At 36.6% G+C, this 24,360-nt stretch overlaps 2 protein-coding genes across 2 annotated transcripts in view; one reads left to right on the plus strand and one right to left on the minus strand.

Moving 5' to 3' along the window:
* The window catches only part of ATL1 (atlastin GTPase 1), an 89,122-nt gene extending 84,562 nt beyond the window's left edge, over nucleotides 1-4,560 (plus strand). Inside the window, exons 13-15 of the mRNA XM_007192829.3 lie at nucleotides 225-656; nucleotides 1,885-1,899; nucleotides 3,786-4,560. Of these exons, the coding sequence (XP_007192891.2) occupies nucleotides 225-656; nucleotides 1,885-1,899; nucleotides 3,786-3,896 (558 nt within the window). The 3' untranslated portion in view covers nucleotides 3,897-4,560. The remainder of the gene's footprint in view (nucleotides 1-224; nucleotides 657-1,884; nucleotides 1,900-3,785) is intronic.
* Nucleotides 4,561-5,236: 676 nt separating this feature from the next.
* The window catches only part of SAV1 (salvador family WW domain containing protein 1), a 30,656-nt gene continuing 11,532 nt past the window's right edge, over nucleotides 5,237-24,360 (minus strand). The window contains exons 3-5 of the mRNA XM_057542093.1: nucleotides 15,279-15,549; nucleotides 12,450-12,593; nucleotides 5,237-6,689 (exon numbers count right to left, since the gene is read on the minus strand). Coding sequence (XP_057398076.1) covers nucleotides 6,488-6,689; nucleotides 12,450-12,593; nucleotides 15,279-15,549 — 617 coding nt within the window. The 3' untranslated portion in view covers nucleotides 5,237-6,487. The remainder of the gene's footprint in view (nucleotides 6,690-12,449; nucleotides 12,594-15,278; nucleotides 15,550-24,360) is intronic.

Below are 24,360 nucleotides of genomic sequence, written 5' to 3' on the forward strand. Positions count from 1 at the left end.
AAAAATTAAGAAAGGCTTTATATAAGTCACCTATAAAGTACCAGTCCCACTTATAACCCCACCTGATAGAAATGGAGTATGGAAAGATGTGGGTTGACAAAACATAATGCAGGCTCCTTCTGATTAGTAATGTGTTCTAACAAATTCAACTAGCTAAGTGCAAAATTGTGATACAGTTGCTAGTTGTACTCTGCACTGCATGAATACTTCTCTATCCGATACAGATCTGTGGTGGTGACAAACCATTTCTGGCCCCTAATGACCTGCAGACGAGACATCTGGAACTTAAGGAAGAATCTGTGAAGCTATTCCGAGGGGTGAAGAAGATGGGTGGGGAGGAATTTAGCCGGCGTTACCTGCAACAGTTGGAGAGTGAAATAGATGACCTTTACATCCAGTACATCAAGCACAATGATAGCAAAAATATCTTCCATGCAGCTCGTACCCCAGCCACACTGTTTGTTGTCATCTTTATCACATATGTGATTGCTGGTGTGACTGGATTCATTGGTTTGGACATCATAGCTAGCCTATGCAATATGATAATGGGACTGACCCTTATTACTCTGTGCACCTGGGCATACATCCGGTACTCTGGAGAATACCGAGAGCTGGGTGCTGTAATAGACCAAGTGGCTGCAGCCTTGTGGGACCAGGTAGGAACACTTAATTCTCTTCAACTAAATGCAGCACACATTTGAATGCTATCTATGTTCCAGACACTATGTTAGATGTTGTAAATATACAGGTGAACAGGAGACTTGGGCCCCGGTCTTCAAGAACTTTAGAATCTGTCAAGATGGCCAGATACAAACAGCTAACTATAATATAACATGTAAAGTCCTACACAACTGTTTTCCAGTCAACATTTCAATATTTTTCAAAAATACGTGGATTAGGTAGTGTTTTCACTTTTTCTTATCCTAAAAGTTAAAGCTGTTAAGTGAGAAAACACAATCAAGTTTTTATTTAGCTGATTGTGATTCGATTATGTGTTGATTACTTCATACTTACAACCTATCATTTGACTAGCACTGGCTTTGTTAGGAGCATATATAAACCACCATCTGAAGTCATATCACTGTCTCTTTCAGTAAAACCCCTCAACACAGTATCTGATCACTTCACATTGTCTCTATTTGAACTTTACATTTGTACCAGGCCCTGGCATGAGTCCAGGTCAACCTCTGGATCAGCTGCTTATGGGTCAGTTGTCCTTTATGGTCCAATTAACCAACCCAGGGTCACCATGGTCCACTGTTCAAATAATTGAGTATGGATAGGGGAGACAATTATAAACACACCTAGAATAATAATCAACTCACTGTCATTCTGGAAGTGTCTTCAGTTAAATTTAGGGGAATTTAGTGAAGCTAAAGTTGAGATTCTTCCTAAAAGTTTGGAGTTAAGACTTGTATTTATGGTCTCCAGGTAGCAAGTAATAGGTACAGTTCTCCCAGCATTAAGAGTGTAATTATACATACTCTTTAAAAGAGAATTGTAACTGATGGATTTTCCGTGTGTCTTTGAAGAATCTAGTTGAGATAAATAAATGGTAACACTACGGGAAAAGAATGAATTAAAATTGGATCCTCTGAGCCACTGCCTCAAATAGCCCTTCAACCTCAAAAGATGAAGAGAAGCTATTTGAGGTAAATCCCAAAGCCCACCTAGAATATGATGCTGAAACTTGTGATGAATATAGAATTGGGTTCTTCAAAAGATTCACATTAAATATGTAATCTAAACTGAAAAAATCTGCAGGGTTATTTGTTCTTAAATGCTCACAAATTACTACTGTAAACAAAGTTGATTATCATAATGCTATTAATGAAGCAGGATATATACTTTTCTTTTCTCCCTTTTAAACTGCCTTTGCCACAGGGAAGTACAAATGAGGTAAGTTAAATTTTTTCTTAAATTAAGAGCATGTATTTATAAACATTATGATATTTTATAAACCAAGTAGCCATTAAAGGATATCTCAATGTAGATTTAAAAATCTTTGGTGACTACAGCTCCTATGTTCTTCTAGCATTTACAATTTTAATTGTGAATTTTGGCAATGGTTTTAAAATATTTAACTTACTCTGGACATGATATATGATTTTATCTGCATATGAAACATAAGAATTATCATGAATATTTTGTTTTGTTTCTTGAATGTTTAGAAAATTTCAAAATTCTTAAGCTCCAACATTGGCATTTTGCTCTACTGCAGAGTGAAACAAGTACAGTTATGAATCTTCAGGAAACTTAACTACTGGAGAGTAAATGGAGCTACAATCTTTAGAAGTTGTTTTTAACTTTGGCTTCTGAGTGAGTTACCTATACCACTTTAAGCAGGTTCCAGACCAGTATGCAGTGTAAATTTCCTGTAAATTAGTGTTCATTTCTCCCACTGCACATGTACAAAACTCTATATCGGAGGAAAAATCTAAGCTTCTAAGAAGAAATCACTTGTTACATAAGAAAAATTATCTCTGTGGAATCATTTAGGTCATTATCTTCAGGAAGCAAAACTGATCTTCAACAACTACAGAGACAGCACATAATTCTTTCCTCAGTTTCTGCTGTTATATATAACTAGATTATGTCCTCCAATCAAATACCAAGGATACATTTAATATTTACAAGTCAATAAGGAATTATTTTATGTAAGATTCAGTAAAATGAATTCACTAAAAAGGTAAAAACAAATTTCAACTTTGTAAATCAAGCCTTAAGAAAAAAATCTAAGCTTTTAAGAGAACATGGATTAAATTGAATGTGTTAGAATCATAATACAATAGAACTAAGGTTGCACCAATATGCATTCATAGAATTGATGATGGTACAATTCAGACTTAAGAAAATCAAAAGTAGCCATGCAGACTCAAAAAGATAAAAATGAATGGAATTTCCTGGGAATTGATTACTATTTAAGGATATCAAGCTTTTATCCAACTTTTAAAAATATTCAGACTTTTTACAGACTTCAGAATTACATCAGATAAACTGGTCTTAACTGAGTGTTCATTATGAGAAAGTCAGAGGAGGTAATGAATCTTAGACACTAGCTGAGGGGAAAGAAAAGAACATAAAAATATTTATGGACACTTACATAAAGCAATAAAAATTCCTATGATTCAAACACACTTAAACAGACAATGACAGAGGTAGTTTTAGTGAAGAAAGACTTTCTGAGGTAATGTTTCTGAATAACATTTCGTAAGATATGAACTAATTAATGGAAACAAGGCAAGAGAGCATGTTTGAGAGAGCCCAGTGTGGCAGGGGAGAGGGTAACACACATGCTTATTTGCATGACCATATCAGGAAATCATGGAGAATAAAAGTGGTCCCTTTTTGAAAAACCTATCAGGAAGCTCCAATAGCAAGTGGTCTACCTATGTATAATAAAGTAGCTATTGGCAGTCAGAAGTTATGAGCTCCTATAATTCCTCTAAAACTAATAATATTCACAGTATGAGTTTTCAACACACCCCTGGGGCACAGTGGTTAGGAAGCTCTGCTCCAAAAGGTGTGAAAGGTAAAAGAAAATGCAGTCTGAGAATAGGACATTTACCATGAAGATCAACCCCCACATTGGACAGCTGAAAATACTTTTGTGTTCTAAGATATTAGCTATTCATGTATATCTCATACAGATTAATGATACAAGGATTCCAAATTTAGCATGCTAAATTTGATATCGTACCATAAACAAATTACACTAAAAAGGAAAAAATTTATATCTGTGTATTTAATACAATGTTTTATAATCTTGATTCTTTTATTTCTAGGCTTTATACAAGCTTTATAGTGCAGCAGCAACCCACAGACATCTGTATCATCAAGCTTTTCCTGCACCAAAGTCAGAATCTACTGAACAATCAGAAAAGAAGAAAATTTAATCCAAAATTTCAAAAATACAGGTGTGCATGACCAAACTGTCAGTTAAATATTGTTTTACACCTCCATGCAAACATTCAAAGTGCTTCCATCAGAACAGGGTAAAATACCAAGCACCTCTGAAGATTGCAAAATGGTTTAGTTCCTTTATTTCAGTGTTTAATAAGCAGATGTGTGTATGCATGGTTTTATTTTGTTAACATGTACAGTTTCCTGATTTTGTCTTCAAATATGCTGTTATAATTTAAAGAATTTGTCTATTTATGATAACAGTACACGTGTTCTGCTTGAATTTACTAAATTCTACTACCGGGTTATAGTTAAACCATGTAGTAATATTACTCCACATTTGGATATGCTCATTTAATTTCTACAGAAGAATTTTTAAATTATTTCACATAGTCATTTGTTAAAACATAGCATCATAACGCAATAGGCTTGATTCAATCTATACCATCTTACATATACCATTAGCTCTTATTATAAAAGACATATAAGAGAGCTTTTCAGTTGCTTTATCAAAAACTATATATTGCTTTTCTATCATGATTTAATATAGAATATAAACCTCTTGATCAAAAATGCACAAAAAATCACTTTGTATATGTATTTGAGTTTCACTGCATTGTATATTTTTTCATTTGGTACACAAAGAAATGTATTCATCATAGGTTTATTCTTTTAACATGTGAACTATTATTAAAGTTTACTCTGGTTCCCAATATTAAAAACAACTGAATTTGGAAATGTTTGGGAGGTGATGATATAGAATGATGAAGATTTCTATCTCTTTTTTTAAATTCAAAATGCATTTTCTTTAATGTTGACACCATTACAAATTTAGGTTTCCATTTTAAGGAATGTACACTAAGCCCTTTTAGGTATCTTCCAGTTCTTTTAAACCAGTGATTGTATATTGTTTTTCTAATTACTAAAATCTGTAGTGGAATTTCATTGAGCTTACTTTCTAGAGGAAAAAAAAGTGTGGTAATGAAAAAAAAAGTAATGCCTCTAATCTGGGAGCTCTAAAACAGAGTAATTTCTAACTTTCTTAGAAATGGCTAAGCTTTAATTAAATGAAATGGTAATATTTAGTAAGGAGTAAAGAATGATTAAAATAGAAGAGTGTGTGAGAGTTCATAAGATATTTAAGCTCACATCTTAGGAAAGTCTGATCACATGCCCTGCAAAATAACTTTTCCCACTGATAACATTCCACTAGTCTATTTTCATTGTGGAATACCCCTTTCATTATACTGCTTCCTTTGCCTATGGGCCTCTGAATGGAAAAATCGAATATATATAAGTGCTATGCATAAAACATGGACTCAAACGCAACACATTTAGTTTCCACAAAAATATATTTAATAAGCTTGTTATATAAAATCAAACATTTAACATTTTCAACATTTTATCAATAATTCAGATTCACTGATATCTAACTGGGAGTGCTTTATATTTTGGAAGATTACCTAAACTAAAAATTTATTTACACATTTACAACACATGTAAATATAACTATAGAGCTATTTCAACAAGTTTTGAAATTCACAGAATTCTAGAGATTTTTGGCTAGACATGCCATAAATTTGCCTGCAATCAAACGTACTGTGCTAATTATGAACAATGTCTTAATAACTATTAAACCAAAGGAAAAAAAACTGGGAGAGAAATACTGGGTTTTAAAGTTCTGTGACAAACTCTTAGAAGATAAAAGATATGTAGAATCAATTTAATGACCAAGATTTCTTAATTAGTCCCTGATTGTCATTTTTGGCAGTTCAACCCAGTCTGTTGGGATGGCAACGTGCTATGCTGTTGAAAAGCCTCCACTGTCTCATCAGCACCATGTTACTAAATGCCATAAAAGCCCTAGTCCAAAGTAAGGAAGTACTGTAATGTTAGCAACTCTTGAGTGCTGTGCACACTTTTCCCACACAGGCTAAGGCCTTATACCTAAATTTATTCCTGAAACATTATAGACCCTTCACCCTTTCATACCAAACAATACTTTCTCAACATGTTTTAAAAGGGGTCTTTACATTCGTGTGGGGGGCGGGGGGTGACTCTATACATTACATATAAAAATTTATCACAATAAAGGTCCCAAATCCCATTTTATGTTTTGCTCTATACAATGGTAATATTTAAACCATCCAATTCCAGACAATATTCCACACTAAAGCAGTAAACGTATTTTTTTTAATACTGCATAGGTTATCTCTCTCGTTCTCTGTTTTTTGAAGAAAGGTACTGCTACTGTGAGAGTTTAACAACTGATCATTTCCTATTTAATATCTGGTTAAATGACATTTCTTGTTGCATTTGTCTCCATCGAGAATATTCAAAGCAGTTTCCAAATATACAGCATTTAGAAGTGTTTGCCATGTTGGCTCTTAAAATGATAAACTCATTTTTTTCTCAATAAAAGAATATTTTTAATAACAAAATACATGTAAAATTAGAATTTTATAATTTCCAAAAAAGTAAGCTGCCTTTATTAACCAAAGTACTTGTTTGCAGGGTTTTTTTAAATCTGTGAAAATATTTTAAAGCCCTTATAAAACTTAAATTTTATTTTTAAAAAATTAACTTAAAAATTCTTGCCATGTTGCTGGGCATACCACTGCTGTCTCTGCTTGCGATTTTCCAACTCCGTGAGAAGAGCCTGTCTGTAGGCTTCATACATTTTAACAATCTGTTCCAGTTCTTTCATGAAAAGCAACTTCAGCATTCCCTGGTATGTATCCAGGTCAGCCAGCTGGAAGAGTTCCCACTTCAGAATGTGGTCATATCTGTTTTAAAACACAATCAGACATATGTTCACAACATATTCATAAATATGTATTTATAACAATAAACTGTTCTATTTTAATAAATTTCAATATTATTATAACTAAATAAACCATAAACTTCAATTTAAAATAACTGAGTTATTAACTGCTAGTTAAATACACTATTTTTTAGGGAGAGGAGAAAACTACTAATATTACTTCATTTCAATCTAAGTTAAAAAATATCCATTTCCATTCGTCTTATGTATCAGTTATTCTAATATTAATGCTAGATAATAATGAACAAAGATTTCAAACCACTGTGGTTCTATAATTTCTGAAGAACATATTCCATGCTATTCGTAAGTTCATCCAAAGTTAACTGTCAGGAAGGTAAGAATACTTTAGACCACATTGTTCCTGCAATGAATAATATGGAAAAATAGGCAAGATCATCTGTGTCATTAGTGTTGATAAAGCTTTTTGAGGCATACTGTTTACTACAGCAAACAAGGAACTAAACAGGTAGAGGAATGAAAAGGAACCATCATTTGTGGGCTGAATAATCCTGAGGTTGAGTATACAATATTACAAACAAACAACAAAAAATACAGAAAAACTCAAGCAGAAAGGAAAGAATAAGCTCTTCTCAAAATGACAGAATAAACAGACTGTAGAAGACTGCACAATATGGGGCCGGACTCACATAAGTTTATATTTATATACAGTTCAGAAGGTTTTTAGTCCTTCTTCAGTGGTAAGTGGATCACATACTGAGATGAAGTATGCAACAAACTACTAAAGCAGTAATTTACACTTTGAATTGAAAGGGACCTGAAGACAGCACTCTACTCCAATCTTCTCGTTTTATAGATGAAACCTAAAGAGGCTATATACATATCTCTTGCAAAATTGTTTAGTGATTAAGAGATCAGAAAGGCAGAGAACTGTATGGACCAAGGCACATCACAGTAATAGTTTTGAATGATAATACCTACTAAGACTAGAGAAAAAACTTGAACAAGTTTTTATAGAGCAAGGCATATACCTATATAATATTAAAGTTACATTTCTCAAATCATATTGCACAACAGACATAATAGGAAGAACTTTAATTGTAAATTCTAGTAAATTTATTATTATTATTATTTTTTTTTAGTAGTAAATTTATTCTTAATAATCATTCATAACATTTCCTACCCATTTCCTTTGTTTGGTAATTCATTTACCATCTTATTCCAAGGGGATCACGTAATATTTTTTAAAAAAGGGAAACAGTAAACAAATACAGAGCAGCCAGTATGAGCTACATACTGTGCTTGGTATGTCGACATACATTTCTGTACAACCTGGTTATGTGTACCAGGAATACCAAAAGCACAGCACAGTACACAAAAATCACAAGGTAAACGTATTTTGTTGGATCCCAAATTTACTAATTTACTCACTGAGCACTGCAAATTTACTAAAAGATATACTTGGCAGAAAGCTTTATATTCTCTTTAGTGGGAAACTCCAACTATTTGCCAACATATATTGGAGAAATACTACAAGAAATACTCAATGAGCCTCCATGAAGAAACAATTGCAAGGTGTTTCCTAGAACCTCTGCCATTCATGTACCTTAAAATTTTACTTATTTGTTTGAAACAAATTCATAACTCCTAACAAAAAACCTTAATCTTCCCAAGTCTGAATTCCATTGCTAAGGGGCATTTCAGCAATGTCTACTGATTCAAGATACTTAAATTTATGCCAGGTGAACTATAAGAACATTAAAGCTCATGTATCATCTGGGTACATTCTAGCAAGGAAAAGAAGGGAGAAGAATATGGTAATATTGGTAAATATCAAACTTGTTTGTAACACATGAATATCATTCTGTATAAGCATTTGTTTTTTTTTAAAAGGAAAAAGAAAAAAGCTTCAGACAATTTTCTGACTTCCCAATCACAGCATTTAGCATCAAGAATAGGATTTTGTGTAGAAGCAAGAAAATCAGAATATTTAGTGAAAATACTTTGGGAAGAAGAAAAAGTACTCTAAGGAAGACCACAGATGAGAAAAGTATGCAATGTGTCAATTTCCATTCCAAATCCTTGCCCCTGCTGTTTCTATATAGTGACTTCCCTTCTGCCTATGCCCGCCATTTACTTTTCTTAAGAAAAGTATGTAATTCCCATTCTTTTCTTCTTAAGGAGCCAAATAATCTGCTTCAGTTTAACTTTTTAGCCACTATACTCTAAATATACAGGTAAATCGTTCAGAAAATAGGCTGTTTACTCCAGTATCCTTTTCTCATAGCATCTCTCTTGCTATATTTTTCCTACAGCAGTATTCTATTCAAACAGTACTGATAAATAACCCATATAGGCAAACAGCAATTGCTGTAATGCTACCAAAAAACCTTGTTCACACTCCAGTGGATGCTGCCTTCAGGAGCCAAAAGTACTGCTATTCCAGCCCCGGGTATTGTAATGTAGCCCAAGTTCCCTGTGCCTGTCTTATGTAACAGTATGCCCACTCTTCCTTTCCTCCTACACCCAGAAGTGAGTCAGCAGTGATACTGCAGGATCACAGACACAGGGATAAAACAGAGTCTGTGCCACAATGCTGTTGGGGACTGGTGTTGTGGGGCGGGGCAGGCATGAGGAATAATGGAAAGTAAACATGTTCCTGATGGTCTTTTTCCCGTTAAAGATTAAATCTTTTAATTGTATCCTATAGTTCAGCTTGCTTACAGGTACATGATACATTACAGACTTTTGAGAGCAAACTTAGAAACATACCTTTACTAAAATTAATAAATAAAAATTTAGAACATTATCTGTTCTAAGTCAGTTCTGGAAGTATATGCAAAAATTATTTTGGTAAGTTACTGCTAGAGATAGAAATAAAGCATTTTAGAAAGCTAGATAATGTCAATTGTTTGTTAAACAAAAGGAAGAAATAAGCTAATTTTTTGGATAAGTAATTGATTCTCCATTATCTAATTCATGGATAACAACTCACCTTCTGTTGATAGAACAATATTAACCATTTCCAATCCTCTTTAGAGACAAAAATTTAGTACCAACTAAAAGGTAGACCTAGACCTCTTGTTTTAAGCAGTAAAGAAGTACTTGCTCTCTTTTCTCACTGGCCCATTCTGGGAGGATTCTGATCTATTTGAAAAAAACTTAAGTTGCTAGTTTCCTAAAGTTCTATAGTTAGCTCACAGAGCCAGAGTTGAAAGGGACTGTAATCTTTAGGAGTCATTTCTTTTCATCAGAAGCAAAGAATTCCATTTAAGTACCATCTTTTTCCCCCAAGAAGGAAAGCTTTTTATGTTATTTCTTTCTAACAACGGCTATAGAGTAGAAATAACATAAAGAAGAAAGAATAACCCTACTCAATCTTATCAACTCCCAGAAATAACAAAGGTTAACAGTTAGGCACATATTCTTCCAGACTTAAGGAAATATAAATACATGCACATATTACATATGACTTAGGATCAGCATATGAACAAAGGCCACAGACAGCAGTAGATCAAGTGGTATCAAGAGTGAAAGAAGAGAGGGAAAAAGGGAAGAAAAGTCCATCTGCTATCATTCCTCATCCTATTCCTACAGTATATGGATATTATCAGATAAAGAGGTTTCTGTAGGTTAGCTAAGACACCAAACCATGCTTAATTTTATGGATGAATGTCTACGTAATTTCAAATAAACTAAAACCAAACTTCTGACAAGCACTGTTTATACTCTGTAGAATAATATCTATAATTAAAACCTTTTTAAAAATTACACTGACAAGGCTTAAATTTGACTTAGGAAAAAAAAAAACTGATGATTTTAGACTACAACCCTCATAATATCATCTTGTCTCTCTGCATCAGGCCACACAGATCAACAGCCATGAATTTACAGACTGAAAAGATCAGAGGGAATGTAAGGGAATGTTATGTTGGCCAAGAATTAACAAATAGTTCATAGTAAATGACCAGTAACGTTATGAGATTTAATTATTTTATTCTAAATTCATTGTACAATCATCTTAAGCTTTCTAAAAACTCTTCTTTGGGCTATCTTATGCTGATAGTTTTGGTTTTTGAAATACGAATGGAATATTAAGAGTAAGGCTGCAAAATGTCACCTTATATAATTGTTAACAGTACTGTACATGCAATTATTATGTGTAAAATACCTAGCAAAGTACCAGGAATTTAACAGACACTTAGTAAATGATAATTATTATTAAATAAGAAGTAGTAATGACAAAAGTTAAGAGTATGAACTTTGAAGTTAGAGAGAAAGGTTTGAAATCTACCACTTAATATTTGTGTGATCTTAGCAAAGACAGAGTTTTTTTCAGCTGTAAAATAGGTTTTGGGAAGATTATATGTAAAAGTTTAGCACAGTATGGTACAGGAAGCACTGGATTATCAATAACTATTTCCTTTCAGACATCCCCTTTTCTGAAATCATAGCACTTTGTATATACCACTGTCACTGATCCTTACCACGCTGGATTATCGATCTGAGTACCTACTTCTGTTTTCCCAGAAGAGAGAAGCTCTTTGAGGCAAATATTTCATTTAGTCATGATTATATTCCAAGAACAGTGCCTACTATGGCACCCAATAAATATCCTCAATGAGCCAGCAAACTCATAGCCATCTTTAAAAACTAGTGCATGTATTTTCCTTTTTGGTGCAGCCTTCCTTGCTCACTCATAATAATAAGAAACCATTGTTAAGGGCTTACTCAAGTCAGCCACTGTGCCATTTGATTTAAAATGCATGATCAGGGACTCCCCTGGTGGTCCAGTGGCTGGGACTCCATGCTCCCAATGCAGGGGGCCCAGGTTCAATCCCTGGTCAGGGAACTAGATCCCGCATGCATGCTGCAACTAAGAGTCTGCATGCCACAACTAAGACCCGGTGCAGCCAAAAATAAATAAATATTAAAAAAAAAAAAAAAAGCATGATCACTTTTAAGCCTCACCACACCAAGTAAAGTAGATAAGATTATTATCCCCTGTATTTCAGTAGAGGAAAAACACTTAGAATTAAGTTTAATAACTTGCCCAAGGTCATTCGGTAAGTAGGTGATGGAGACAGAAATCACGCTTTCCTTCCAGTTTCCTTCCTGACTGATCTTAACCACTATTCTATACCTTTACCCACAATAATAACAGTAACCATTTACTAAGCTCTCTCAATGTGCAAGACACTGTGATACATATTTTAGATGCATTATTTTATTGAATACTCAATAACCTTAAGAGAAGGTACTATTACTATCTCCAATTTACAGAAAACAAAACTAAGTTAAGCACCCTCCCCAGGGTAACAAAGCTAAAGTATCAGTGAACACAGGTCATCTCCTCCCAGAACTTGAGCCACCATACATACTATTTCCTCAACACCCTTGTGTCCTGCTTTGATTCACCTATGTACCTAGGACTTACCTGGTTCCTTCCTTTTATCACAAGGTATTGCATCACTTATTTACAAGTTATTCTACCCCTATGAGAATGTAAGCTTTTTACTGCATCCCTGTAATAGCCTAGGTCTGCACACGATAGAAAATGAAGATTCAATAAATATTTGTAAAACTTCTATTTCTAATCAATGACTTTTCAACTTCATAAGCTGTGATATCCCTTCTTTAAATAATAATGGGCTTTTAAATAATATTTTAAAAAAAATGGTGCTGTGTGTTTTAAGCAGCCCTGAGACTCCATTCAGGCTCCTACTCACCACTCAACAAAAATCTGTGCTGTAAATTCACTTACTTCACAGGGGCTCGAGCATAAACCTGAAGCCAATCAGGAATTTCTGCAGTATGATAAGGATTTGCAGGTACCAGAAGGGACTGATTTCTTTCAGTTTGCTGTGGCTGGTATGTGACAGGAGGAGGTTGATCATACCGAGGTACACTAAGAAGAAACAATCAATGTTCATTAGGATAAAGGCCCTAAATAAAACATGAAATATAAGAATAATATTTAAGTGTTTTTCAATATGCCTCTTGCCCAAACTTCTACCACCTAAAACACGTAAGGATCTGGCTTTTTTTTAAACCATACTATAGGGGAAGTAAAATGCACCTTCTCTTGGAAACTTGTAGGTCATTAGTGATGGATATAAAACTAAGCTAAATCTTTACATATTTTTAAGAGATTTCATCTGGCTGATATTTATTCTTTTCAAGGGCAACTTTAAAGAAGGCTATTAAAAAAGTCAGAGCTGTTATAATCTTTATACAGAGGCTTAAAACTAGAATCAAATTTTAGTAATAACTAGTAATTAGCTATAAATTTATACTGGAAAAGTTGATAATTTTTCTCAAAATAAGAATGGATATTTTCTTTCTCCTTTAGGCTGAAAAGGGGGTTTGGAACAGGTACTACAGTAGGAGTGAGTACTGTGCTTGAAATATCCACATAACTATACTATTTCCTTTCCACTTTTACCACCTTAAGAGAGCATATGGGAGTTAGCGTTGATTAGAACCTGTTTTAAGTCAGAGACTTAAAAAAAAAAAAAAAAAAAAGACCGTGCTTTTAATTAGTTCTAACAGCCTATAAGTTGGGGGGGGGAAGGAAAGAACAGCAAGGTGGGGTAAGGGCTCTTAATGGGAAGATGCTAAGGAAAGCACTGACCCACTTGAAGGTTAAAGGCTGAATTCTGGGAGACCATAATGGCCTATTCCAGACTTGGAGATAAAACTGGAAGAGCCTGCCTCCAAACATAGAGGTTTATGTGTGTATCAGGAAAGATCATTCCAATACTAAACCAGGACTAAAGTAACTGTTGGATTAGACTGTAGTTAACAATTTAAAGATCAATGTGCAAATGGCACTGAATTTTATCTTCAACTCTTCTTTCATAAGTAGGTGCAAAGTCAAATATTCCTTGATAGCACAATTGGGAGGTGGGAAAGAACTGAGGCTTCGAAGTCAGATACACCCTGGGGGGAGTGCGGGTTAACCTCAGTTTGGCCAATTACAAGTTGCACGAATGTAAGCGAAACTGCTTCACTTCTCTAAACCTTAGCCTTTTTATTTGTAAAACCAAAATAAATTCATACCAAAAATGACTCTTCTAAGGATTAAATGACCTAATATATGTCAAGAGTTCTGTATAAGGATTAGCATAATACAGACAACCAAATAGCTGCTAATACTACCTATCTGAGCTTAAGGAAGGTGTTTATTCTCTCCTGCTTAAAGTCTACAGAGTTGCTGAGAGAAGCAAATTAACTAATTGTGAAAATGCTTTGTAAACTATAAAATTCTATAATAATATTCAATATAAAATTAATGATGATAAACAGAAAACTAAGCTCAATATACTCTCAAATCTGGTTCTATGGACCAGAAAGCCTCTGAGATCCAGTGACAGCAAACTGTAACCACGTTTTGTTGGGAGTTTTTAGGGGTTTTTTTTTTGCATTTCTATCATTTATTCATTCAATAAAACATCTACCTGTGTGTGTCTCTGTGTTTGGTGCCGGGGACACAGCAGGAATATGTGGAACTCATCCCTGCCCTTGGGTAAGGGTTGTGATCAGGTGGGAGGGAGGCTACAAATTACCCCTATGTCACAGGCCTGCAAATTGAAGCCAGGGAGAGCAGCAGCTTGCCTGAGATGGTAAGGAGAGCAGGCAAAGGGGCCAGAGCCCAACACAGGCAGAGAGGCTGACTTGGTTCTTTTGAAGGGATGACAACCTCACTTTTTCAATAAACACTGAGTGCCACTAAATGGAATCACTGGAAAAAAACTGTTTTTCAAACTTGAATTAAAAATCCAAATATGTAAAATGATTAAAACAGCGCAATAGTGACAAAGCTTAGTTTTCTGGGTGATAATATTAAAATGTAGGGACTTCACTGGTGGTGCAGTGGTTAAGAGTCTGCCTGCCAATGCAGGGGACACAGGTTCGAGCCCTGGTCCGGGAAGATCCCACATGCCATGGAGCAACTAAACCTGTGCGCCACAACTACTGAGCCCGCGCACCTAAAGCCTGTGCTCCACAATAAGAGAAGCCACCACAATGAGAAGCCTGCACAGTGCAATGAAGAGTAGCCCCCACTCACTGCAAATAGAGGAAGCCCACGCACAGCAACGAAGACCCAATGCAGCCAAAAATAAATAAATAAAATAGATAATTTTCACTTTCTTGTGTTGCAACAGTTAAAAAACATAAAATATCTCTAAATTGAATAAAATCAGCAAAACATTATAATTCAAAATATATTCTGACACATTAGAAGGTAGATGTGTATTTTTTATAGAAATTTAAATGTAAAGAGGCAGATATTCTATTTATTTACTTTAATTTCTGGGTATCGTTAACAAAAGCATTCTGGCATATTAAAGCAGAATCTGATCATAAGAATATTGATCCTGTTTTTGAGGTTTGTTTAAAAAGTTGTTTTTTAATTATTAAAGTCATTCATTACTAAATATAAGTCCAGAGGAAAAAATCTCATAAGCTGTGAAAAATAAAGTTTTTAAATCAAACTTCAGGACATCTTTCTCTTTGATGAAAATATGAGTTCAAAATCTAACATTAGACAATCCCAAAACCAAGAGTTAAGATAAAGTTGATAGTCTACCTCGGAGCACAGGGATGCCTATATTGAGCCTTTTTATTTGTGTGATCTACATAATAGGTTCCAAATTCTGATGACTCAACTCGCTCCCATCCTGGAGGAAGTCCTTCTCGCTCAAGAGGATGGCTCCAATGAGTTGTATTTGTGTTGTGATCTATGTAATACTTCCTCCCTCTCATTGTCCAGTCCACAGACCAGCCAGGAGGAAGGGGTAAATCTTCAGAACCATGGTTAGTTAAATTTCCTAAAGATGTAGCAGCAACTCTCCCAATACCTGAGAAGAAAGAGAAAAAGAGAAGAAATAGAACAATTATTCATAGCTAAAAAATATGCCATATGAAAAACACTTAAAAAATTAACTATCCCAATCGTATTCTTCCTGTTAAAAAAAATCACGATTTTACTGTTGCAAATAAAATTTTTCATAAAACTAGCCAGTGTTACTATTATTTAATTACAAAAGAAGAGAGAAACTAGGCTCTCTCTTTGAAATCAGGCTTTTTTGGTTGATGCTTCCATCACCAGGCCATACAAATATTTAACTACTAACAAAGCTAATAAGTAAATATTACATGTATACTGCTAAAGAAAAAGTGAGGAAAAGAAAAATTCACCTCATTCAAGATTTAAGATTTGACATTTCATCTAAAACAGCAAAAATGAACTTGTAAAACTATTCCCAGTTTGTAATTTCTTAAACGTAACCTGGCTGTACCATAGAACTATTAAGTAAGTTTACCAAGATAACACAGTATAAGGTCAACATACAAAAATCAATTAAGTATCTCTATACTAACAACAATTAAAAATAAATTATACCACTTAGCTCCCAAAAATTAAATATTTACATATCACTCTAACAAAAAAATTGTGAGATCTGTATGGTGACAATTACAAAACACTGACAAAAGAAATGAAATGGCTGTGGTCAAGATGGTGGAGTAAGAAGACCTTGAGCTTGCTTCTTCCCTTGGGCACACCAAAATTACAACTATTTACAGAGCAACTATTGATGAGAAAGACTAGAAACCAGCAGAAAAGATCTTCTACAACTAAAAATACAAAGAAGGAACCATAAGAAAGGTGGAAACGCAGTATAGTCAAGAACCTTACCCCCACGTGGGCGACCCACAAACAGGAGGATAATTACAACTGTAGAGATTCTCCCCAAGGAGCAAGGGGGCCCAAGTCCCACACTGGGCTCCCCAGCCCAGGGGTCCTACACCAGGAAGGACCTTGTCCAGGAAGACAAGTCCCCAGAACCTTTGTCTTTGTAGGCCAGCAGGGCTCACTTTCAGGAGAGCTGGAGGGCTGTGAGAAATAAAGACTCCACTCTTAAAGGGTGCACACAAAACCTCACACACTCTGGGACCCAGAGCAGAAGCAGTAATTTTAAAGAAGCTTGGGTCAGACCCACCTGCTAATCTTAGAGAGCCTCGCAGAGAGGCAGGAGGAAACTGGAGCTGACCCTGGGGACACAGACACTTGTGGCAGACATTTTGGGAGCTTCTTCTACCACAAAGACACTGGTGCTGGCAAGCACTATTTTGGAATTCTCCCTCTAACTTATTAGCACCAGAACCTGGCCTTGCCCACCAGCCTATGGGCACCAGTATTGGGACACAACAGGTCAAGCCAAGCAATTAACCCAGCTGGGACAAAGCCCCACTCACCAGCAGGCCATCTGCCTTAAAACCCCCTGTGACCACAGCCACTCCAGGATATGCCCCTGTTCACCAGAGGGCCTAGGACCAAGACCCACACACCAGTGCACCAGCACTAGTCCTGGAATCCCCAGGACCCTGCAGCCAGATACCTCAGAACCTGGCTCCAACCACGAGTGGGCTGGCACTAGCCCCAGGACCAGCCTCACCCACCAGTGGGCAGGCACTGGCTTCAGAACCCCCTGGGACCTGAACCCACCCACCAGCAAGCTGACAAACAACTCTAGGACCCCCAGGGCCCTGTAGTCAGAGACCCCAGGACCTAGCTCCGCTCACCAGTGAGGTGGCACTAGCCCCAGAACCTGGTTTCACCAACTGGTCAGTAGGCACCAGCCCCTGGATCCCCTGAGCCCCGGCCCCACCTGCCAGTGGGCAGACATCAGCCCTAGGACCACCACAGCCCTGCAGCCTGGCTTGTCAGGACCCAACCCACCCACTAGTAGGATGGCACCAGCCCCAGGACCCCCTGGGCCCTGGCACCATCCACCAGCAGGCCAAAACCAGATCTGGGACACCTTAAGCCAATTTAGGCAGCCAACCTGGGATCCAGTCCCACCAACCAGTGGTCCAACACAAGCTCTGGGACTGCCAGGACCATGCCGACAGCTGTATCAGGAACCAGCCCCACCCATCTGAGGGCCAATACCAGCTCCAGGATCCCACAGGGCCCTATAGCCAGGGACCCTGGGACATGGCTCTGCCCAACAGAAAACCAAGTATAAAGCTATTAGGAAGGTTGAAAGACAAAAGTAATAAAATCATCTATATCCACAATAAGAAGTTAAGGGATACACAAACCAAAAAGAAATAAAACATGACAAAACCGGTAAATGTGTGGGGGGTAAAAATGCAGGGTTGTTAAAATGCATTTGAACTTAAGAGACCACCAACTTAACCATATATATACACACACACATATATGGCTATATATAAACCTCATGGTAACCACAAACCAAAAATCTATAATACACAAAAAAGAAAAAGAACCCAAATATAACACTAAAAATAGTCATCAAATGACATGAGAAGAGAACAAAAGGAACTACAAACAACCCCCCAAACAATTAAGAAATGTCAATAAGTACACATCTATAAATGTAAATGGACTAAACACTCCAACCAAAAGACATAGAGTAGCTGAATGGATACAAAAAAAAAAAAAGACCCATATATATGCTGCCTACAAGAGACTCACTTCAGATCCAAGCACACACAAAGACTGATAATGACAGGATGGAAGAAGGTATTCCATGCAAATGGAAATGAAAACAGGGATAGCAATATTTATACCAAACAGACTTTAAAACAAAGATTGTAACAGGGGACAATGAAGAACATTCATATGATTAAGGGGATCAATCTAAGAAAAAGACATAATAATTGTATATATATATATACACCCAACATAGGAGGACCTAAATACATAAAGCAAATATTAAAAGATGTAAAGAGAGAAATTCACAGAAACACAATACTAGGGGACTTTAACATCCCACTTAACATCAATGAACAGATCACCCAAACAGAATATCAATAAGGAAACACTGGTCTTAAACAACACATTAGACCAGATGGACTTAATATATATAGGACATTCCACACAAAAGGAGAATACACATTCTTTTTTCAACTGCACAGGGAACATTCTCCAGGATATAGAGCACACGCTAGGCCACAAAACAAATCTCAGTAACTTTAAGCCAACTGAAATCATGTCAAGCATCTTTTCCAACCACAACCCTTTGAGACTAAAAATCAACTACAATGAAAAAATAGCCAAAAACACAAACAAGTGGAGGCTAAACTATGCTAATAAACAACCCAACGAATCCCTGAAGAAATAAAGAAGAAATTTAAAAAATACCTGGAGACAAATGAAAATGAAAAAACAAGAATCCACTATCTACACACTGCAGCAAAAGCAGTTCTGAGATGGAAGTTTATAACAGAAGAGATTAGCTCAAGATGGCAGAGTAGAAGGATGTGAGCTCACCCCCTTCTTACAAAAACACCAAAATAACAATTAACTGCTGAACAACCATTGACAAAAAAACGCTGGAACCTACCAAAAAAGATACCCTACAACCAAAGACAAAGAAAAAGCCACAACAAGACAGTATGAGGGGCGCAATCACGATAAAATCAAATCCTATACCCACTGGCTGGGCAACCCAAAAACTGGAAAACAACTATACCACAGAAGTTATCCCACAGAAGTGAAAGTTCTGAGCCCCATGTCAGCCTTCCCAGCCTGGTGGTCTGGCAACAGGAAGAGGAGTCCCCAGAGAATCTGGCTTTGAAGGCCAGTGGGGTTTGATCACAGGATTTCCACAGGACTGGGGGAAACAGAAGCTCTACTCTTGGAGAGCAAACAAAAAGTCTTGTGCTCACCAGGACCCAGGGGAAAAAAGCAGTGACCCCATATGAGACAGGGCCAGACCTACCTGCCTAGTACTGGAGGATCTCCCACGGAGGTGGGGGGTGCCTGTGGTTCATGGCAGGGACAAAGACACTGGCAGCAGCAGATCTGGGGAGTATGCATTGGTGTGAGCCCTCCCGGAGGTTGCCATTAGCCCTACCCTACAGCCTGTAGGCTCCAGTGCTGGGGTTGCCTCAGGCCAAACAACCAACAGGGCAGGAGCACAGCCCCACCCATGAGCAGACAAGTGGCTGAAAAGTCTCCCGGAGCACAGCCCTGCCCACCAGAGGGACAAGACCCAGCTCCACCCACCACTGGGCAGGAACCAGCCCCTCCCACCAGGAAGCCTGCACAAGCCTCTTAGACAGTCTCATCCATCAGAAGGCAGACAGCAGAAGCAAGAACTACCATCCTGCAGCCTGCGGAAAGGAAACAGCAATCACAGAAAGTTAGACAAAAGGAGACGGCAGAGGATTAGGTCCCAGATGATGGAACAAGATGAAACCCGCAGAAGAACAATGTTTAACAAAGACCTAGAAAAACTGAAGAACAGACAAGCAAACATGGAAAAGCTCACAGGTAAAGGCAAACATACAGTAAAGCTAGAAAATCATTCACATACAAATATATCAAAACCAGCAATTGTGAGAAAAGGAGAACACAAATGCAGGATATTGGAAATACATTTGAAATTAAAAGACCAGCAACTTAAAACAATCTTGTTTATATACAGACTGCTATATCAAAACCTCATAGTAACCACAAACCGAAAATCTACAATAAATACACACACAAAAAAGAAAAAGGAATCCAAACACAACACTAAAGTTAGTCATCAAATCACAAGAGAAGAGAACGAAAGAGGAAGGGAAGGAAGTTTACAGCAATACAAAACTAACTCAAGAAACAAGAAAAATCTCACATAAACAATCTAACCTTATGCCTAAAGGAACTAGAAAAAAAGAACAAAACCCAAAGTTACTAAGAGGAAAGAAATCATAAAGGACAGAGAAGAGATAAATGAAATAGAGACTAAAAAAGCAATAGGAAAGATCAATGAAACTAAGAGCTGGTTCTTTGAAAAGATAAGAAAAATTGATAAATCTTTAGCCAGATTCATCAAGAAAAAAAGAGAGAGGGCTAACATCAATAAAATCAGGAAAAAAAGGGAAAAGTTACAACAAATATCACAGAAATACAAAGGATCGTAAAAGATTAATATGGATAATTACACATCAATAAAATGGACAGCCTAGAAGAAATGTACAAATTCCTAGAAATGCACGATCTCCCAAGATGGAACCAGGAAGAAATATTCAATAGAAGATACAAACCGACCAATTACTAGTAATGAAACTGAATCACTGATAAAAAATACTCCCAAAAAACAAAAGACCAGGACCAGACAGTTGCACAAGAGAACTCTACCAAACATTTACAGAAGAGTTAACACCTATCCTTCTCAAACTATTCCAAAAACTGAACAGGAAGGAATGATCATGAAATCATTCTACAATACCAGCATCACCCTGATACCAAAACCAAAGACACCACAAAAAAATTACAAGCCAATATCACTGATAAACATAGATGCAAAAATCCTCGACAAAATATAAAAATCAAATTCAACAATACATTAAAAGGATCATACATCATGACCAAGTGAGATTTATCCCAGGGATGCAAGGATGGTTCAATATCTGCAAATTAATCAATGTGACACACCACGTTAACAAGTTGAAGAATAAAAACCATATCATCATCTCAACAGATGCAGAAAGAACTATTGACAAAATTCCACAACAATTTATGATAAAAACTCAGCAAAGTGGGTATACAGAGAACATGTCTCAACACAATAAAAGCCATTTATGACAAACCCATGGCCAACATAATACTCAACAGTGAAGAATTGAAAGCCTTTCCACTAAATTCAGGAACAAGACAAGGATGCCCACTCTCCCTGTTTCTACTTAATACAATATTGGAAGTCCTAGCCACAGCAATCAGACAAGAAAAAGAAATAAAAGGTATCCAAATTGGAAGGGTAAAAGTAAAACTGTCACTATTCACAGATAAAATATTCTATATAGAGAACCCTAAAGTCTCTGCACAGAAACTATTAGAACAAATAAATGATCTCAGCAAGGCAGCAGGATACAAGATTAATATACAGAAATCTGTTGCGTTTCTATACACTAATAATGAAATATCAGAAAGAGAAAGTAAAGATAAAAACAATTCCATTTAAAACCTCATCCAAAAAAAACAAACACAGAAACAAAAAAACCTAGGAATAAACTTAACCAAGGAGATGAAAGACCTATATGCTGAAAACTACAAAACACTGATAAAGGAAACTGAAGAGGATTCAAAGAAATGGAAAGATATTCCATGCTCTTAAACTGGAAGAATTAATATTGTTAAAATGGCCATACTACCCTAAGCAGTCTATAGATTTAGTGCAACCCCTATCAAAACACCCATGACCTTTTTCACAGAATGAGAACAAATAATTTTACAATTTATATGGAACCACAAAAGACCCAGAGTTGCCAAAGCAATACTGAGAAAAAGAACAAAGCTGGAGATATCAGTCTCCCAGGCTTCAGACTATACTTCAAAGCTACAGTAATCAAAACAGCATGGTGGGCTTCCCTGGTGGCGCAGTGGTTGAGAGTCTGCCTGCCAATGCAGGGGACACAGGTTCGAGCCCTGGTCTGGGAGGATCCCACATGTTGCAGAGCAACTGGGCCCGTGAGCCACGGCTACTGAGCCTGTGCGTCTGGAGCCTGTGCTCCGCAGCAGGAGAGGCCGTGACAGTGAGAGGCCCGCACACCGCGATGAGGAGTGGCCCCCGCTTGCCGCAGCTAGAGTAAGCCCTCGCACAGAAACGAAGACCCAACACACCCAAAAATAAATAAATTTATTAAAAAAAAAACAAAAAAAACCCCAGCATGGTACTGGTGCAAAAAGAGACACATAGATAAACAGAACGGAATAGAAAGCCCAGAAATAAACTTACTCACCTACAGTCAATTAATCTATGACAAAGGAGGCAAGAATATACAATGGAGAAAAGACAGTCTCTTTCAACAAGCAGCATTGGGAAAGCTGGACAACTACATGCAAAACAATGAAATTAAAACATTCCTTCATATCATATAGAAAAATAAACTCAAAATGGCTTAAAGACCTAAATTTAAGACATAACACCATAAAACTCCTAGAAGATGACATAGGCAAAACATTCTTTGACATAAATCGTAGCAATATTTTCTTAGATCAGTCCCCAAGGCAAAAAAAAAAAAGCAAAAACAAATAAATGGGACCGAATCAAACTTACAAGCTTTTGCACAGCAAAGGAAACCATAAACAAAATGAAAAGACAACCGATGGAATGGGAGAAAATATTTGCAAACAATGCAACCAACAAGGGGTTAATATCCAAAATATACAAACAGCTCACATAACTCAATGTTAAAAAAACAAATAACCCAATAAAAAAGTGAGCAAAAGACCTAAATAGACATTTCTCCAAAGAAGACATACAGATGGCACATGAAAAGATGCTCAATACTGCTAATTATTAGAGAAATGCAAATCAAAACTACAATGAGGCATCACCTCACACTGATCAGAATGGCCATCATCAAAGAGTCCACAAGTAATAAACGCCAGAGAGGGTGTGGAGAAAAGGGAGCCCTCCTACACTGTTGGTGAGCATGTAAATTGGTGCAGCCACTATGGAAAACAGTATGAAGATTCCTTAAAAAACTAAAAATAGAGTTGCATATGATCCAGCAATTCCACTCCTGGGCATATATCTGGAAAAGAGGAAAACTCTAACTCGAAAAGATACATGCACCCCAATGTTCACAGCAGCACTATTTACAATAGTTGACATGGAAGCAACCTAAGTGCCCATCAACAGATTGGCTTAAGAAGATATGGTGTATATATGTGTGTGTATACATACATATATATATGTATACACACACATATATACACACACACATACATACACAATGGAATATTACTCAGCTCTAAAAAAGAATGAAATATTGCCATTTGCAGCAACACATGGATGGCCCTAGAGAATATTATGCTTAGTGAAATAAGTCAAAGACAAATACTATATGGTATCATTTATTTGTAGAATCTAAAAAATAATACAAATGAATCTACACACAAAACAGAAACAGACTCACAGACATAGAAAACAAACTTATGGTTACCAAAAGGGGAAGGGAGGGACAAATCAAGAGTACAGGATTAACGGATACAAATTAGTACATATAAAATAGATAAGCAACAAGGATTTACTGTATAGCACAGGGAATTATACCCAATATCTTGTAATAACCTATAGTGGAATACAATCTGCAAAAAATGAATTACTATGCTGTACACTTGAAACTAACACAATACTGTAAACCAACTAGACTTCAAAAAAAAATTAGAGAGGTATAATCCCTAAATTTAATATACATACAAAAACTGCCAAAAGCAGCTGGGCTAGAAGAACAGTAAAGAAAGAAGTGGAAATAAGAACAGAGCACTGCGCAAAACCAAGTAGCTCAACACACTACCCTGGTAATTTTTCCTTTTCCCTACGCAACCCCCTACACCCCTCGCAACCACAGGAGTCAATTTCAAATAACTGGCAGAGGAAAATCCCTAATTATTCAATAATGTATAATTAGGACAGCCCAACATCAATTCTATAAGAAAAATTAAAGAGGCAAAAAGGTACAAAGTTGATTAAAAAAGAACATTCAAAAAAATTTTGTCCCATGGACTTCCCTGGTGGCACAGTGGTTAAGAATCCACCTGCCAATGCAGGGGACACGGGTTCGAGCCCTGGTCTGGGAAGATCCCACATGCCGCGGAGCAACTAAGTCCGTGCGCCACAACTACTGAGCCTGCGCTCTAGAGCCCG

Source organism: Balaenoptera acutorostrata, chromosome 3 (genome assembly GCF_949987535.1).
Source record: "Balaenoptera acutorostrata chromosome 3, mBalAcu1.1, whole genome shotgun sequence".
Lineage (NCBI taxonomy): Eukaryota > Metazoa > Chordata > Mammalia > Artiodactyla > Balaenopteridae > Balaenoptera > Balaenoptera acutorostrata.